Source organism: Balaenoptera ricei, chromosome 1 (genome assembly GCF_028023285.1).
Source record: "Balaenoptera ricei isolate mBalRic1 chromosome 1, mBalRic1.hap2, whole genome shotgun sequence".
Lineage (NCBI taxonomy): Eukaryota > Metazoa > Chordata > Mammalia > Artiodactyla > Balaenopteridae > Balaenoptera > Balaenoptera ricei.
In genome coordinates, this window is record NC_082639.1 from 136760525 (window position 1) to 136779067 (window position 18543).

Here is an 18543-nt window from a genome sequence, read left to right on the forward strand (position 1 = left end):
ACAGATGGCCACAAGGCACATGAAAAGATGCTCAACATTGCTAATTATAGAGAAATGCAAATCAAAACTACCATGAGGTATCACCTCACACCAGTCAGAATGGCCATCATCAAAAAGTCTACAAATAATAAGTGCTAGAGAGGGTGTGGAGAAAAAGGAACCCTCTCACACTGTTGGTGGCAAAGTAAACTGGTACAGCCACTATGGAGAACAGTATGGAGTTTCCTTAAAAACTAAAAATAGTGTTACCATATGATCCTGCAAGCCCACTCCTGGGAATATATCCAGAGAAAACCATAATTCAAAGAGATACATGCACCCCTATGTTTATAGTAGCACTGTTTACAATAGCCAAGACATGGAAGCAACCTAAATGTTCACCAAGAGATGAATGGATAAAGAAGATGTGATACACACACACACACACACACACAACGGAATACTACTCAGCCATAAAAAAAAAATGAATAATACCATTTGCAGCAACACGGATGGACTTACGCTTTATCATACTAAGTGAAGTCAGAGAAAGACAAATATCATATGATATCATTTATATGTGGAATCTCAAAAAGAAAAGATACAAATGAAATTATATACGAAACAGAAATAGACCCACAGACATAGAAAACCACTTACAGTTACCAAAGGGGAAAGGGGGGAGAGAGGGATAAATTAGGAGTTTGGAATTAACATACACACACTACTATATATAAAATAGATAACCAAAAAGGATTTATTGAATAGCACAGGGAATTATACTCACTTTATAATAACTTATAAGGGAAAAGAATCTGAAAAAAAAATACATATATATGTATGTATAGCTGAATCACATTGATGTACACCTGAAACTAACACAACACTGTAAATCAACTATACTTCAATAAAACATTTAATTATAATAAAAATAAAATAAAATCATGACAAAAAAATAACTTAGGAATAAACCTAACCAAGGAGGTGAAATACTTATATGCTGAGAACAATAAAACATTGATAAAGGATATTGAAGATGATTCAAAGAAACAGAAAGATATGCCACGTTGTTGGATTGGAAGAATTAATATAGTTAAAATGACCATACTACCGAAAGCAATCTATGGATTTAATGTGATCAATATACCCATGACATTTTTCACAGAAGTAGAACAAATAATCCTAAAATTTTATATGAAACAACAAAAGACCCAGAATTGCCAATGCAATCCTGAGGAAAAAAAACAAAGCTGGAGGCATAACCCTCCCAGAATTCAGACAATACTACAAAGTTACACTAAGTAAAATAGCATGGTACTGGCACAAAAACAGACATATGGATCAACGGAACAGAATAGAGAGCCCAGAAATAAGCCCACACACCTGCAGTCAATTAATTTCCAACAAAGGAGGCAAGACTATACAGTGGAGAAAAAACAGTCTCTTCAGCAAGTGGTGTTGGGAAAGCTGGACAGTCGTATATAAATCCATGAAGTTAGAACACTCCCTCACACCATACACAAAAATACACTGAAAATACAAGATATGACAAGATAAACACAAGATATGGCACCGTAAAACTCCTAGAAGAGAATACAGGCAAAAACATTCTCTGACATAAATTGTAGCAATGTTTTCTTAGGTCAGTCTCCCAAGGTAACAGAAATAAAAGCAAAAATAAACAAATGGGACCCAGTCAAGCTTATATGCTTTTGGACAGCAAAGGGAACCATAAACAAAACAAAAAGACAACCTATGGACTAGGAGAAAATATTCACAAACGATGCAACTGACAAGGGCTTAACTTCCAAAATATACCAACAGCTCATACAACTCAATAGTAAAATGAAAGACAATGCAATTAAAAATGGACAGAAGGCCTGAATAGACATCTTTCCAAAGAAGACATACAGATGGCCAACAGGCACACGAAAAGATGCTCAACATTGCTAATAATTAGAGAAATGCAAGTCAAAACTACAATGAGGTATCACCTCACACATGTCAGAATGGCCATCATCAAAAAGTCTACAAATAAATGCTGGAGAGGGTGTGGAGAAAAGAGAACCCTCCTATATTGCTGGCGGGAATGTAAATTGGTGCAGCCACTATGGACAACAGTATGGAGGTTCCTTTAAAAACTAAAAATAGAGTTGCCATATGATCCCACTCCTGGGCATATATCCAGAAAAGACAAAAATTCGAAAAGATACATGCACCACAATGTTCACAGTAGCACTATTTACAACATCCAGATGTGGTCTCTACCATCTCCTACTAAAGGAGGGACCCTTGAAAAAAATGTCTGAGGCAGGAAATATACAAGGTAAGCCTGGGTTATCTTATGCTAGAAAGCAAGGAACTATCAAAAAATCCTGTATGAAGTCAAAGTGTATCAAGTCAACAAGATACAGGACCCAAGAGTAGAAGGATTAATTTGAGCATCAAAATAATGTCTGGAGTAGACTGAAACATTAAATACACAGGAAATCTACAAGCTCATGATAGTGAAAAGTCATTTGTTTCCTTTGGAAGTTGCTAGAGCACCAACTCACTCTAAAAATCATGCATTTATCTGGTCTTTAAGAAATGTATTTCAGGAAGATAAATTGTTAAGTTCCTTACAGAAAAATTCCAGCTAATGCAGAAAAAGTGATGGAATTTAGAAAATCACCATTAATTGAAATAGAGGTCAGGGTAACATACACCAGTGAAATGCTAAAATCATTAGGTGACAGGTTAATAAATGGTGAACTTCAAATGCAGGGATCAGGCTGACCCCACCTGATTCCACTGATAAATCATCACTAAAAGTTGGACAACCAGATATGTGCCTTCTGATGTGAAGGGACAGAGTACACAGCCCACTTGAGAAAATGCATTCCTAAAATACTGAACCTGAATCTAGTCAAGCCTCTGGATCTAACTTTCACTTTATAGGGATAGAGGACTAAGTTAAAGGACACATAAAAAAGCAAACAGCCAAATGTTGACCTTATACAGGACAAATGACCTGGCTCCTTCAACAAATGAATGATATGAAGAAAAAAGGGAGGAGTAGGAGATGGCAATCAAAACAAATATGTGGATAATGCTTGGACCCTGATTCAAACAAAGGAAAAGGTAGGTTATCAGTGATATGCCAGATATCAGCAACTTTCATGTTCTAGCTATGATTTGATTAATACTGGTTACTAGTTGAGATATTAGCTAGAGCATTTCAGTTAGTAAGTTGTAATATAAATTTAGGAAATACGAATCCAAGGTATATCATAATTCCCTCTCATGACCTCACCTGACTTCCAGACTTGACTTTCCCATCAGGATGACACTTGCATCTCAAACATTGTACAACTGCAATCTGAACTCAGGTACATATCTTGTTTCTCCTAAACCCATTCTTTTATCCCCCAAATTTTCTATTTCGGAATTGCCTTCTACTATCTACATAGCGGCTCTTACCAGGAACCCAGAGAAAGTTCTTTACCAATTAAATATAATCAGTTTCTAAGTGTTGCCCAATTTTCCTTCCTAAACAACACTTTTAAAATTTGTCCTCTTGTCTACTTTGCTAATACCACTACCTTAGATCAGGCCCTAGTCTTCCTGAACAATTAAGACATCCTCCTAGCTGCTTATCTTGCTTGTAGGCTTTTCCTCTCATGGCCGTCTACCACACAGCTGTCATTTGTCTGTAGAGCAAACTATCATGTCGTTCCTTTGCTTAAAACTCTCCCACAGCTGGTATTTACGGCCTTTGTCGTGTGCTGCTTAGTTCTGCTACGCTGAAGTGACTGCAATTTCACTGTTTGATGCCTTAGTGCCTTTGCTTCCACCGTTCCCTTTGCAAACCACCTCAACCCTTGCCTCCTGATTTAAATTCAGGTGTCAGCTCCAGGAGTACCTTCCAGATGGACGTTAGGTAGGTGCATCCATACCACCCCGTGTACACGTTATCACTGGGCTGAGGACACTATTGAGTTACCGCATGAGACGACACTTTGCTACCTTTACTCATTTCTGTTACAGATGAAATAAATATGAATATAGAGAATATATACCATTCTAGCAAAACTCATCCTCTTTGGACAGATTTTCAGGGCTTCAAGAGACATATTTTGTTCTAAGGGCCCTTGAAGATGGAAAAAGAAAACAATTAGTGGTTCTGTTTTCGTTCAGCCATCACACAAAGAAGTTGAGCATTAGTTAGCTAATCCAGAGCATCAGCTTTACCTTCCAATGTACTGTCTGTGTAACGATCAACTAAAAGTAAAGTGAGCTGTGCAGGTCAGGGTAGCCATCCCAGGATTAAAAACTGCCATAGATGAGCACTGACATGTACGTCAATGAGTTGAATTAACAAGAAGATAATACTGCTGTATGAAATAATGCTCTTAAAGTACAGGAACACTTACATGTTGCCAAAAGATTAAACATGAAGGAAAAGACAACTATACAGACCATATTTCCACAGAAGTATTTTTTATTACTCTGCTCTTCACACTATGCTTGGGAACAGTAATTTATTAAGTCCAAGAGAAAAGATAATTCACTGACAGAATGAAACTTCCAAACTTTTTCATTTGAAATTTAAAAGTAATTTAACTATAGACAGCATCAGGTAGAGAAGACCTTTATTCTGGACCCCCATAAAAACTAGGTTTTTGTCTATTAGAGAAGTCTCTTCTTGCCAGAACTGGTTTTCCTGTAAGCTCAGTAGGTTCTGGAGCTGATTATTACCACATTGCTCGCTGCACCCCAGACAGTTGCCCATGGTCGGCTAAGTGACGGAAGACGATACGACTAAGCCTCCAGCGCCGCTTTACACCTCGTGGACGGGATGTCATAACACACCGATTTCTGATTCTAACGGGACAGCTATCCCGGGGAAGGGCAGCAATTTCTTCATCAGCCACTTCCTAAGGGAAGTCACAACATTATTTACACAGATCACATGCATTTATTTATTCTAGATGATTAGTCAATGCTCAGAGGAAGAGAACAAAGGGCTAGATTCATTAATGTAGCCAAGTTTGGCAAAAGAACCCTGGACACCATAGTGAACTTTAACCTCTGAGTAGAAACAAACAGATCAGAAAAATGACAGAAATGTTTGACATACTCACAATGTAATTTTTCAAAACTTAATTGAAACAACATAGATACACAAGAATCCACAAACCATAAGTGTAAAGCTCAACAAGTTTTCACAAACAGAACATAGCTGTGTAACCAGCAGCTAGATTAAAAAAAATTATCCGCACCCCAAGCCTTCCCTCTGCCTCCTTTCAGTCACTGACCTCCTGGCTAAGAGCTAACCTGGTTACTAACACCACAGATGAACTTTTCTTGTTTTGATTTTATATAAATGTAACCATGGAGTATAATAAAAACCATTCTTTTTTATTCATTTCTGTTTGGCTTCTTTCACTCAATAAAATGCTTGTGAGAGTCTTCATACTGGTGCATGTGTTGTAATTTGTTCATTCTCATTGGTGCTGATTTTTGTTGTGTGAATATGCCATAATTCATTTATCCATTGTACAGATGATGGACATCCGGGTAGTTTCCAGTTTTGAGCTATTACAAATAGAGCTGCTATAGACATTCTCATTTCTCTTTTGGAAAATATATGAATGCGTTTCTGTTGTCTCCCCAAACGATTTTTTCCCAGCTTTACTGAGATATAATTGACATATAACACTGTATAAGTTGAAGGTGTACAATGTGATGTTTTGATGCATGTATATACTGTGAAAAATAATTACCACAATAAGGTTAGTTAACACCTCCATCGCCCCACATAATTACTTTTGTGTGTGCGTGAGAATACTTAAGATTTACTCTTTTATCAACTTTCAAGTATATAATATGGTATTGTTAACTGTAGTCACCATGTTGTACTTATTCAACCCCAGGACTTATTCACCTTAAAACTGGAAGTCTGTACCCTTTGGCCAACATCTCCCCATTTTCCCCAGTCCCCAGCCTCTGGTAACCACCATTCTACTGTTGTTTCTATGAATTTGGTATTTTAGATTCCACATATAAGTGAGATCATACAGTATTTGTCTTTTTTCTGACTTACTTCACTTAGCATAATACCCTCAAGGTATAGCCACGTTATTGCAAAGGGCAGGATTTCCTTCTATTTTATGGCTAAATAGTATCGTACTCTGTGTCTGTGTATGAATCACATTAAGTGCCACATTCATCTGTTGATGGACATTCAAGTGGTTTCCATGTCTTGGCTATTGTGAATAATGCTAGAGTGAACATAGGGGTGCAGATATCACTTCTATTTCTATCTAGTGATTTCATTTCCTTCAGATTTATACTGAGAAATGGAATTCCTGGATCATACATGGTAGTTCTATTTTTAATTTTTTGAGGAACCTCCATACTGTTTTCCATAGTGGCTGCACCAACTTATATTGCCACCAACAGTGCACAAGGGTTCTCTTTTCCACATCCTCGCCAAAACTTATCTCTTGTCTTTTGGATAGTAGCCATTCTGACAGGTGTGAGGTGATAGTTCTTTGTGTTTTCATTTGCATTTCCCTGATAAGTGATGTTGAGCATCTTTTCATGTACCTGTTGGCTATTTTTATGTCTTTTTTAGAAAAACGTCTATTCAGGTTCTCTGACCATTTTTTCCAATTTTTAAAAAATTAATTAATTAATTTTTATTTTTGGCTGTGTTGGGTCTTCATTTCTGTGCGAGGGCTTTCTCTAGTTGCGGCGAGTGGGGGCCACTCTTCATCGCGGTGCGCGGGCCTCTCACTATTGCGGCCTCTCTTGTTGCGGAGCACAGGCTCCAGACGCGCAGGCTCAGTAGTTGTGGCTCACGGGCCTAGTTGCTCTGTGGCATGTGGGATCTTCCCAGACCAGGGCTCGAACCCGTGTCCCCTGCATTGGCAGGCAGATTCTCAACCACTGCGCCACCAGGGAAGCTGACCAATTTTTAATCAAAAAAAATTTGGGGGCTATTGAGTTGTATGACTTCCTTACATTTTCAGGGTATTAACCCCTTATCAAGTACATGACTTGCAAATATTTTCTCCCATTTTGTAGGGTGCCTTTTCATGTTGGTGTTTCTTTTAGTGTGATGTAGTCTACTTGCTTATTTTTGCTTTTGTTGCTCGCACCTTTGGTGTCATATCTAAAACATCACTGCAAAGACAAATGGCAAAGAACTTTTTTACCCTTTGTCTTCTTCTAGCAGTTTTACACTTTCAGGTATGTCCTTTAAGTCTTTAACCCATTTCAAGTTAATTTTTGTGAGTGGGGTAAGACAGGGGTCCAATTTCATTCTTTCGCGTGTGAATATCCAGTCTCCCCAACACCATTTATGGAGAAACTATCCAATACCCACTGAGTATTTTTGGCTCCCTTGTCAAATATTTGTTGACTACGTATCTGTGGCTTTATTTCTGGGTTCTTGAGTCTGTTCCATTGGTCTATGTGTCTGTTTTTATGCCAGTACCATACAATTTTGAATATTATAGCTTTTAAATCAGGAAATGTGATACCTCCAGCTTTGTTTTTCTTTCTTGGGATTGCTTTGTGACTATTTGAGGGTCTTTTGTAGTTCCATACAAATTTTAGGATTATTTTTTCTATTTCTGCTTCAATTTCTTTCATCAGTGCATATAGTTTTCAGTGTACAAATCTTTCACCGTCTTAAATTTATTTCTAGGTTTATTATTAGTTTTGACGCTATTGTAAATGTGATTGTTTTATTTCTTTTTCAGATAGTTTATCAGTGTATAGAAAAGAACCAAATTTTGTAGGTTGATTTGGTAACCTGCAACTTTACTCAATTTATGGATTAGTTCTAACAGTCTTTTGGTGGAGTCTTTAGGGTTTTCTATATATAATATCATGTTGTCTGCAAATAGAGTTTTACTTCTTCCTTCCTGATTAGATGCCTTCTATCTCTTTTTCTTGCCTGATAGCTCTGGCTAGGCCTTCTAGTACTCTGTTGAACAGAAGTGGCAAGAGTAGGCATCCTTGTCTTGTTCCTGATCTTAGAGAAAAAGCTGTTGAATTTGGTTTGCTAGTATTTTGTTGAGAATTTTTACATCTCTATTCATCAGGGATACTGACCTGTGGTTTTCTTCTTGTAGTGTCCTAATCTGGCTTTGGTATCGGCAATGCTGGGCTCATAAAATGACTTTGGGAATGTTTCCCTCTTCTTCAATTTTTTGGAAGAGTTTGAGAAGGATTGGCACTAATTCCCCTTTAAACGTTTGGTAGAATTCACTCATGAAGGCACATGGTCCTGGGCTTTTCTTAGTAGAAACCTACTGATTCAATCTCCTTACTCATTATTGGTCACTTCAGTTTTAGTTCTAGTTTCTAGTTTCTAGTTCTTCATGATTCAGTCTTGATAGGTTATATGTTTCTAGAATTTATCCATTTCTTCTAGGCTAGCCAATTTGTTGGCATACAATTGCTCTCATCAGTCTCTTATGATTCTCTGTATTTATTTGGTATCAGCTGTAATGTTTCCTCTTTCATTGCTGATTTTATTGGAGTCTTCTCTCTTTTTTACTATGTTAGTCTAGCTAAAGGCTCAACAATTTTATCTTTTCAAAAAACCAGCCCTTAGTTTCACAGATCTTTACTGTTTTTCCGGTTTCTATTTTCATTTATTTCCGCTCTGATCTTTGTTTCTGCTAACTTTGGGCTTACCTGTTCTTTTTCTAGTTCCTTGAGGTGTAAATTAGGTTATTTCCCATAAGATTTTTGAATCATACAAGTCTGAAATCTCTGGACTGAAGATCAAGTAGGAGGAAAATGTGGTTTGAGGTGAAGTTGAAGAAGAAGGAAGGGCAGAAGCCCACAGAACCTTGACACCTATGGTAAATACTCTGATGGCTGGAGATGCAAAGATGAGTGATCAAGTGAGATTTACATTTTTAAAAGATCATTTGCAATGTAGGGAAATAAATATGGTAAGGGCAAAAATGGTTCAGGGGAGAAAAACAGAGATTACTGCAGTAGTTAGCACTAAGGTTGTGTCAGTACAGATTTATTCTTATGTATGTGGTTAAAGTATGTGTATTACTGTGTGTGTGTGTGTGCATATGTGTGATTGACCCTGTACTAGACTATGATGGAAGCAAAATAATTACTCTAACATATTAGAAGTACATAAATGAGAAAATGTATATGAAAGCCACTAAATTTATATCCTATTAAGCATTAAGAGTCGTTCCTGATCTCCAAAAGCTTATGCATGTGCTGCTATTAAGAAATACTGAGAGAATTATATAAAACAACATGATTAAGTCAATGAATGGTAGACAGTAAATGCTATAGAGACAGGAGAAATGATTGGGCTGGCAGAATGAAGTAAAGTTTCATGGAGACAGAACTTGAAGAATACCTACAAATTGTTTACATATGTGTGAATGTAAAGATTTAAGGCAGTGTACAAATGAGGAAACTGGGCAAAGAGAAAATGAAACAAAAGAGCATTCTGTGAGAGCCTGTAAGTTTGTTAGCACTGGGGCATAAATTTGACTTGTAAGCTAGTTGGCAGGCAACATAGCGCCATGATCAGTTCCCATAGAGTCTCTGCACAGCTACTGCTGGTTCTCATACCACAGACTCTTCTGGGGATCTTCATACATTTGTCCTCCACAACATCTTAAACTGAGTTTCTCAGGAGCCACTTCTTATTACTCCCTAAATATAGGCAAGTAGCTTAATGTCATTACAGTAAAAGCCATAACAGAATGGTCCAGGGCACTCAGTGTTCTGCTTATCTGGCTTAATTCAGACAAGATTTAAAAAGAATCCACAGTAATGAAGGGCCTGTATATTATTCTCCAAATTTATATAAATGAAATATTATTTACTCTGAGCTTTTGATAAGTTTAATGGCCTTGAGTTTGAGTTATACTCTCTGATAAGACTCTTGAATGCAGGTATTTTATGTCACCAGTTAGGCAGGACTTATGATTCAGGGAGTCAAACAGAGTTGACATTCTCTTATTCAAGTTAAAGAGTGTGACAAGAAAGTAAATCTAAATGGAAGGCCACCTCATGGGCAGAGGAATTCAGAGAGGCAGGCTTAGGGATGGCCCTGGATAAGAAACGGTGTAGGCCATATGCTGGGCACCTGGCCCCATGCATTGGCAAAGACTCCCAGTGCCTTGAGAGTTGAATGATTGGGATGACTGGAGAAATAACTATCCAATTTCTGTGTGGTTACCATGCATCAGTACTTTCTAAGCACCACCTAATGAAATGGTTAAAGAGCTAGTTAAGAATGAATAGTTCCTTTTTAATTTGAAACTCATCAAAATCAGTTACAAGGGTATTTGTTTATGTTGACTGAAAATATCTGATTATATTCTCCAAAAAGTATATTGATACTAAGTTACAACAAACAGTATTAAAAGTGATCCGGGGCTTCCCTGGTGGCGCAGTGGTTGAGAGTCTGCCTGCCAACGCGGGGGACACGCGTTCGGGCCCTGCTCTGGGAGGATCCCACATGCCGCAGAGCGGCTGGGCCCGTGAGCCACAGCTGCTGAGCCTGCGTGTCTGGAGCCTGTGCTCCGCAACAAGAGAGGCTGTGATGGTGGGAGGCCCGCACATCGCGATGAGGAGTGGCCCCCACTTGCCGCGGCTGGAGAAGGCCCTCGCACAGGAACGAAGACCCAACACAGCCAAAAATAAATTAAAAAAAAAAAAAAAAAAAAAAAGAAAAAGGGCTTCCCTGGTGGTGCAGTGGTTGAGAGTCTGCCTGCCAATGCAGGGGACGCGGGTTCGGGCCCTGGTCTGGGAGGATCCCACATGCCGCGGAGCGGCTGGGCCCGTGAGCCACAATTACTGAGCCTGCGCGTCTGGAGCCTGTGCTCTGCAACAAGAGAGGTCGCGATAGTGAGAGGCCCGCACACCGCGATGAGGAGTGGCCCCAACTTGCCGCAGCTAGAGAAAGCCCTCGCACAGAAACGAAGACCCAACACAGCCAAAATAAATAAATTAGTTAATATTTAAAAAAAAAAAAAGTGATCTGATTTGAGTTAATGATTTTATGGTAGATACTCATCTTACTTAGCTAACCTGAAGGTCTTTTGGCAGAATGGTATTCTTCCTGAGAGAATTGATCCGAAGCCTCTCATCTGCATACTCATAGGCCATTTTTCTTCTCTTCACATCACGCAACATTTTCCAATCTACATAGTAACTTCGAACTTGGCCTGAAGCTGATGAAGGAACCACCTAAGAGACAGAGACAAGGAACAAGTGAAGGACAGTCAGACCCAGACTCTGCCAGTTTCTCCATCCTGTGATCCTCTTTTAGTCACTATTTATGACCTTTTATCCCCCAAGTAATTATGGATAACTTTAATAATTTAAAATAATAGACTTAATTCAGAACAAATAACTTTTACGGACATACATTAAGCCAAAATGGTGGTAATTAATACAATGCCAATAATGTGGGTTGGAAAGTGAAAAATTTTCTGAGATTTTTTTATATAATTCTGTTTTACCTTTACTTAGGTTAATAAATATATGGTTCAAAAGTCAAAAAAGTATAGAAAGGGGGGGAGGTCAAGATGGTGGAGTAGAGAGACATGGAGCTCACCTGCTCCCACAAATATATCAAAGATACATCTACATGTGGAACAATCCATACATGATACCTACTGAAAGCTTGTGGAAGATCTCAGACAACCAAAGCTGCAAGAAAGATTTCCGCAAAACCACGTAGGATGAGGGGAAAAGGGAGAAGTGGAATTGGGATGGGACCTGCACCCTTGGGCGGGAGCTATGAAAGACGAAAGGTTCCCTTACCCTGGAGACCTCCTTCACTGGCTGGGAGGTCTACTGGGACAGACAGGGAGCTTCAGAGGCTCAAAAGCAGAGTGCAGGAGCTGGTCTGCTGCCCCACAGGGTAGAGAGACCAGCACAGACGGTCTCTGCCACATTGCCACACTTTCCAGTCCGAGGCGCGCCTGCTGGCGTGCATAGCAATTGGGTGTTGAAACTCAGGCTTCAGCAGACAGACCTGGGGAGATGACTCGGTTTGGCTGTGTGAAGACAGCTCAAAGGGCCTGGAGCGTGGCCTGAGCTACAACTGGGGGTGTGCACAGGATGGAGCATGGGGCTGCCGTAGAAGCCCCACTGTCAACATGGGAAGGGAGGGGCATGGGTCCACTATAGCAGCCTCACTATCAGCATGCTCACAGCAGGGCACAGCTCCAACTGCAGCGGGTTTTGCAAACTTTGTGGGCATGCACACATGGAGGTGGCACTGAATACTGAGGTGATCACTGGCCCTCCCACTTTAGGTGTGGGGCTGCAGCTCCAGAGGACTTTCTCGCCCATGGTTTTGTGAGGGTTTCTCACCCATACCTAATCTCCAAGCCGATTCCAAGCACTCCTGCAGCAGCTGCAGCCCCTGAGGGCAGTGCCAGCAAGAGTGATCTCTGTGGGTGTGCACACCAGGTGGCAGGCAGTGTCACAGAGTCGCACATCACAGCAAACAGCTCCTGGGGAGGAACACAGGGGCTCCTTTCCCAGAGGGAGTGCTCTAGTCCTGCCTACCTCACATTGAAGCTTAGAATCGGATCTAGGGGTTTCCACTCCAACAAATGGGGAGCAGACTCTACCCCTGACAGGGTTGTAACAATCGCAGAGAAAAGAGGAGGCCCTGCCCAACATCCAGGGCAGGCTCCAGTCAACACAATGTCAAACACACCACCTATATCAAGGAGACAAGGGCCAGTACACCCTGAGGAAAGACACAGCAAGCCAAAAACAGCCCTCACACCAAAAGTACTGGACTCATACAGTCTACACAGGGTCACTCCCACATAAAAACAGCCCTTCAAAACCACAGTAGACAACTGTTTTCCCTAAATTCAGAGTAAGAGGGACTTCCCTGGTGGCAGAGTGGTTAACAATATGCCTGCCAATGCAGGGGATACAGGTTCGAGCCCTGGTCCAGGAAGATCCCACATGCCGCGGAGCAACTAAGCCCGTGTGCCACAACTACTGAGACTGTGCTCTAGAGCCCGTGAGCCACAACTACTGAGCCTGTGTGCCACAACTACTGAAGCCTGCGCACCTAGAGCCCACGCTCTGCAACAAGAGAAGCCACTGCAATGAGAAGCCCGTGCATTGCAATGAAGAGTAGCCCCGCTTGCTGCAACTAAGAAAGCCCACGTGCAACGAAGACCCAATGCAGCCAAAAATAGAATATAAATAAACAAATTTAATATTAAAAAAAATAAATTCAGAATAAGAGAAATATAAGTAAAATGAAAAAGCAGAAGAATTACTCCCAATTAAAAGAACAGGTGAAATCCCCTGAAAGAATAAGCAATGAAACAGACCTCTCCAGTCTACATGACCCCAAGTCCAAAAAGGAAGTAATAAAAATGCTGAAGGGAGAGCAGCCAAGATGGCAGAGAAAGACCCTAAGCACACCTACTCTCACGAGCACACGAAAATCAGGACAATCTGCAGAACAACCATTGTTGAAAAGGACTGAAACTTAGCAGAAAAGATTCTCTACATCTAAATACATAAAGATGGAACCACAATGAGATGGGTATGAGGGGCACACTCATGATATAATCAAATCCCACACCCCCAGGTGTGCAACCCACAAACTAGAGAATAATTATATTGCAGAAGTTCTCCCAAAGAAGTGAGAGTTCTGAGCCTGTCAGACTCCACCCCCAGCCCAGGGGTCTGGCATGGGGAAGAGGAGCCCCCAGAGCATTTGGCTTTGAAGGCCAGTGGGGCTTGATTGCAAGAGTTGCACAGGAATGGGGGAAATAGAGACTTCACTCTCAAAGTGTGCACACAAAATCTCACATGCACTGGACCAAGGGCAAAAGCAGTAATCTGATAGAAGCCTGGGCCAGACCTACCTGCTGGTCTTGGAGGGTGTCCTGGGGAGGTGGCTGTGGCCCACCCTGGGGACACAGACTCTGGTGCCTGATATATCAGGGAGCATTTATCTGCATGTGTGAGCTCTTGTGGAGGCTGACATTTTGGCACCAAGACCTGGCCCCACCCAGCAGTCCATAGGCTCAAGTGCTGAGAGGCATTGAGGCAAACAACACAATGGGCAGGGACACAGTCAAACCTATCAGCAGACAGGCTACCTAAAGACTTCCTGAGCTCACAGCCTCCTCTAGATACGCCCCTAGACATGGTCCTGTCCATCAGAGGACCAACACCCAGTTCTACCCACCAGGGGACAGGCACCAGCCCCTCCCACCAAGAAGCCTGCACAAGCCTCTACACCAGGCTCACCTACCAGGGGGCAGTCACTAGAAGCAAGAAAACTACAGTTCCGCAGCCCGCACACTGAGTCCACAAACACAGGCCAGACACTATCCTGGGACCAGCTGGCCCCTGGTCCTTGAGAGATGAGAGGGGAGTGCACTGCTGGGACACAAAAGACGTTTCCTACAGAGGGCCAGTTTTCCAAGGTGGAGGAACGAAACCAACCTACCACATACATAAAAACACAAATAGCAATTTACATAAAATGAGGCAACAGAGGAATATGTTTCACACGAATAAACAAGATAAAACCCCAGAAGAACAACTAAGTCACGTGGAGATAGGCAATCCACCCAAGAAAGAGTTCAGAGTAATGATCGTAAAGATGATCAAAGAACTTGGGAGGAGAATAGATGCACAGAGCAAGAAATCAGAAGTTTTTAAAAAAGAATTAGAAAATATAAAGGATATAAAGAACTAAAGAAAACAATAACTGATATGAAAAATACACTAAAAGGAATCTATAGTAGACTAAATGATTCAGAAGGACGGATCAGTGAGCTGGAAGACAGAGGTAGTGGAAATCACTGCCATTAAACACAAAGAAGAAAAAAGAATGAAATGAAATGAGGACAGCTTAAGAAACCTCTGGGCTAACATCAAGCACACTAATATTGGCATTTTAGGGATCCCAGAAGGAGGAGAGAGAAAGGGTCTGGGAAAATAATTGAACAGACAATAGCTGAAAACTGCCCTAACCTGGGGAAGGAAACAATCACCCAAGTACAGGAAGTGCAGAGAGTCCCATACAGGATTAACCCACAGAGGAATACACCACAATGCATTGTAAGAAAGATGACAAAAGTTAAATATAAAGAGAGACTATTAAAAGCAACAAGGGAAAAGCAACAAATAACACACAAGGGAACTCCGATAAGGCTATCAGCTGATTTTTCAGCAGAAACTACAGGCTAAAAGGGAGTGGCATGATATACTTAAAGTGATGAAAGAGAAAAACCTACAACCAAGAATACTCTACCCAGCAAGGCTCTCATTCAGATTTCATGGAGAAATCAAAAGCTTTACACACAAGCAAGAGCTAAAAGAATTCAGAACCACCAAACCAGCTTTACAGCACCTGCTAAAGGAACTTCATTAGGCAGAAATGAAAAGGCCACAACTAGAAACAAGCAAATTACAAAATGGAAAAGCTCACTGATAAAGGCAAACATACAATAAAGGTAGAAAATCATCCATGCACAAAGCTAGTAGGGAGGTTAAAAGACTAAAGTAGTAAAAATCATTTGTAACCACAGTAAGCAGTTAAGGGATACACAAAACAGTCAGACATAAAATGTAAAATCAAAAACAGTAATAGTGAGGAAAGGAGACTACAAATGCAGTGTATCTGAAATGCATTAGAAATTGAGATGAGCAACTTGAAACAAGCATGTATAAATATAGACTCCTATACAAAAACCTCATGGTAACTGCAAAACAAAAATCTATGATAGATACAGACACAAAAAGAAAAAGGAATCCAAACATACCACTAAAAATAGTCATCAAATCACAACACAGGAGAACAGGAGGAAAAAGGGGGGAAAAAGACCTACAAAAACAAATCCAAAGCAATTAACAAAATAGTAATAGGAACATACATATTGATAATTACCTTAAATGTAAACAGACCAAATGCTCCAACCAAAAGACAAAGACTGACTGAATGGATACAAAAACAGGACCAGTATATTTGCTGCCTATAAGAGACACACTTCAGATCTAAAGACGCATACAGACTGAAAGTGAGGGAATGAAAAAAGGTACTCCATGCAAATGCAAATCAAAAGAAAGCCAGAACAGCTATATTTATATCAGATAAAATAGACTTAAAAAAAAAAAAAAAAGACGGTTACAAGAGACAAAGAAGGATACTATATAATGATCAAAGGATCAATACAAGAATATATAATAATTTTAGTGGGGGACTTTAACACCCCACTTACATCAATGGACAGATCATCCAGACAGAAAATCAATAAGGAAACACAGGCCTTAAATGACACATTAGACCAGATGGACTTAATTGATATTTATAGAGCATTCCATCTGAAAGCAGCAGAATACACATTCTTTTCAAGTGCACATGGAACATTCTCCAGGATAGATCACATGCTGCGCAACAAAGCAAACCCTGGTAAATTTAAGAAAACTGAAATCATATCAAGCATCTTTTCTGACCACAACACTATGAGGATAGAATTCGACTAAAAGAAAAAGACTGCAAAAACACAAACACATGGAGGTTAAACAATATGCTACTAAACAATCAATGGATTACTGAAGTCAAAGAGGAAATCAAAAAATACCTGGAGACAAATGAAAATGAAAACACAACAATCCAAAATCTATGGGACACAGCAAAAGCAGTTCTTAGAGAGAAGTTTATAGAGATGCAAGGAAACAAGAAAAATCTCAAATAAACAGCCTAATCTTACACCTAAAGCAACTAGAGAAAGAAGAACAAAGAAAACCCAAAGTTAGTAGAAGGAAAGAAATCATAAAGATCAGAGCAGAAATGAAATAGAGACTAAAAAAATAGGAATGACGATGAAACTAAAAGCTAGTTCTTTGGAAAGATAAACAAAATTGATAAACCTTTACCAGACTCATCAAGAAAAAAAGGGAGCAGTCCCAAATCAATAAAATAGAAATAAAAAAAGAGAAGTTACAACTGCCACCACAGAAATACAAAGAATCATGAGAAACTACTTTGAGCAACTATATGCCAATAAAATGGACAACCTAGAAGAAATGGACAAATTCTTAGAAAGGTACAATCTTGCAAGACCGAACCAGGAAGAAATAGAAAATATGAACAGACCAATTTTAAGTAGTGAAATTGGGTTGGTAATTTAAAAACTCCCAACAAGCCAAAGTCCAGGGCCAGATGGCTTCACAGGTGAATTCTACCAAACATTTAGAAAAGAGTTAACAACTATCCTTGTGAAACTATTCCCAAAAATGGCAGAGGAAGGAACACTTCTGAACTCATTCTATGATACCACCATCACCCTGATACCAAAACTAGACAAAGAACCCACACAAAAAAAGAAAAGTACAAGCCAATATCACTGATGAACATAGACTCAAAAATCCTCAACTAAATATTAGCAAACCAAATCCAACGATAGGTTAAAAGAATCATATACCATGATCAAGTGGGATTTATTCCAGGGATGCAAGGATTTTTCAATATCTGCAAATCAATCAGTGTGATACACCACATTAACACATTGAAGAATAAAAAGCATATGATCATCTCAATAGTTGCAGAAAAAGCTTTTGATAAAATTCAACATCCATTTACGATAAAAACTCTCCAGAAAGTCGGCACAGAGGAAACCTACCTTAACATAATAAAGGCCATATATTACAAACCCACAGCTAACATCATACTCAATGGTGAAAAGCTGAAAGCATTTCCTCTAAGATCAGGAACAAGACAAGGATGGCCACTCGTGACACTTTTATTCAACATAGTTCTGGAAGTCCTAGCCACAGCAATCAGAGACAAAAAGAAATTAAAGGAATCCAAAATGGAAAAGAAGAAATAAAACTGTTGCTATTTGCAGATGACACTATACACAGAAAATCCTAAAGATGCCATAAGAAAGCTACTAGAGCTCATCAACGAATTTGATAAAGTTGCAGGATACAAAATTAATACACAGAAATCTGTTGCATTTCTATACACAAACAATGGAATATCAGAATGAGAAATTGAGGAAACAATTTATATTGTTATATTAACAATATGAACAATTTATATTATTAACAATAATATAAACAATTTTCTTTTTATTTAGAGAATACTTTATTAGTTTCTGTAATCAAACCCATGTAGATAAGACCTTACATATTTAATACAGTGTGTTACCCCTGTACAAATGGAAAAAATTATGTTTAACGTTTTGAGACCAATATGGCTGTTGATTTCTGTACAATGCCAACCCAACATGGTACAACTGGGATACTTCTCCAAAGTTGACAGCACAGCTAAAGTTTCCCATCAAAAGAATAAACTACCTATGAATAAACCTACCTAAGGAGGCAAAAAACCTATACTGCAAAAACTGTAAGACACTGATGAGAGACACTGAACATGGTACAAACAGATGGAAAGATATACCATGTTCTTGGATTGGAAGAATCAATATTGTTAAAATGACCACACTACCCGAGGCAATCTACAGATTCAGTGCAATCCAATGGCAATAGGTTAGATAGAAATCAACC

The 18543-nt window shown here is 39.6% G+C and overlaps 1 protein-coding gene across 1 annotated transcript in view; it reads right to left on the reverse strand.

The window, feature by feature from the left end:
* Positions 1–4444: 4444 nt before the first annotated feature.
* MRPS14 (mitochondrial ribosomal protein S14) overlaps positions 4445–18543 on the reverse strand; it is a 28590-nt gene continuing 14491 nt past the window's right edge. Inside the window, exons 2-3 of the mRNA XM_059936912.1 lie at positions 11059–11217; positions 4445–4898 (exon numbers count right to left, since the gene is read on the reverse strand). Coding sequence (XP_059792895.1) covers positions 4716–4898; positions 11059–11217 — 342 coding nt within the window. The 3' untranslated portion in view covers positions 4445–4715. The remainder of the gene's footprint in view (positions 4899–11058; positions 11218–18543) is intronic.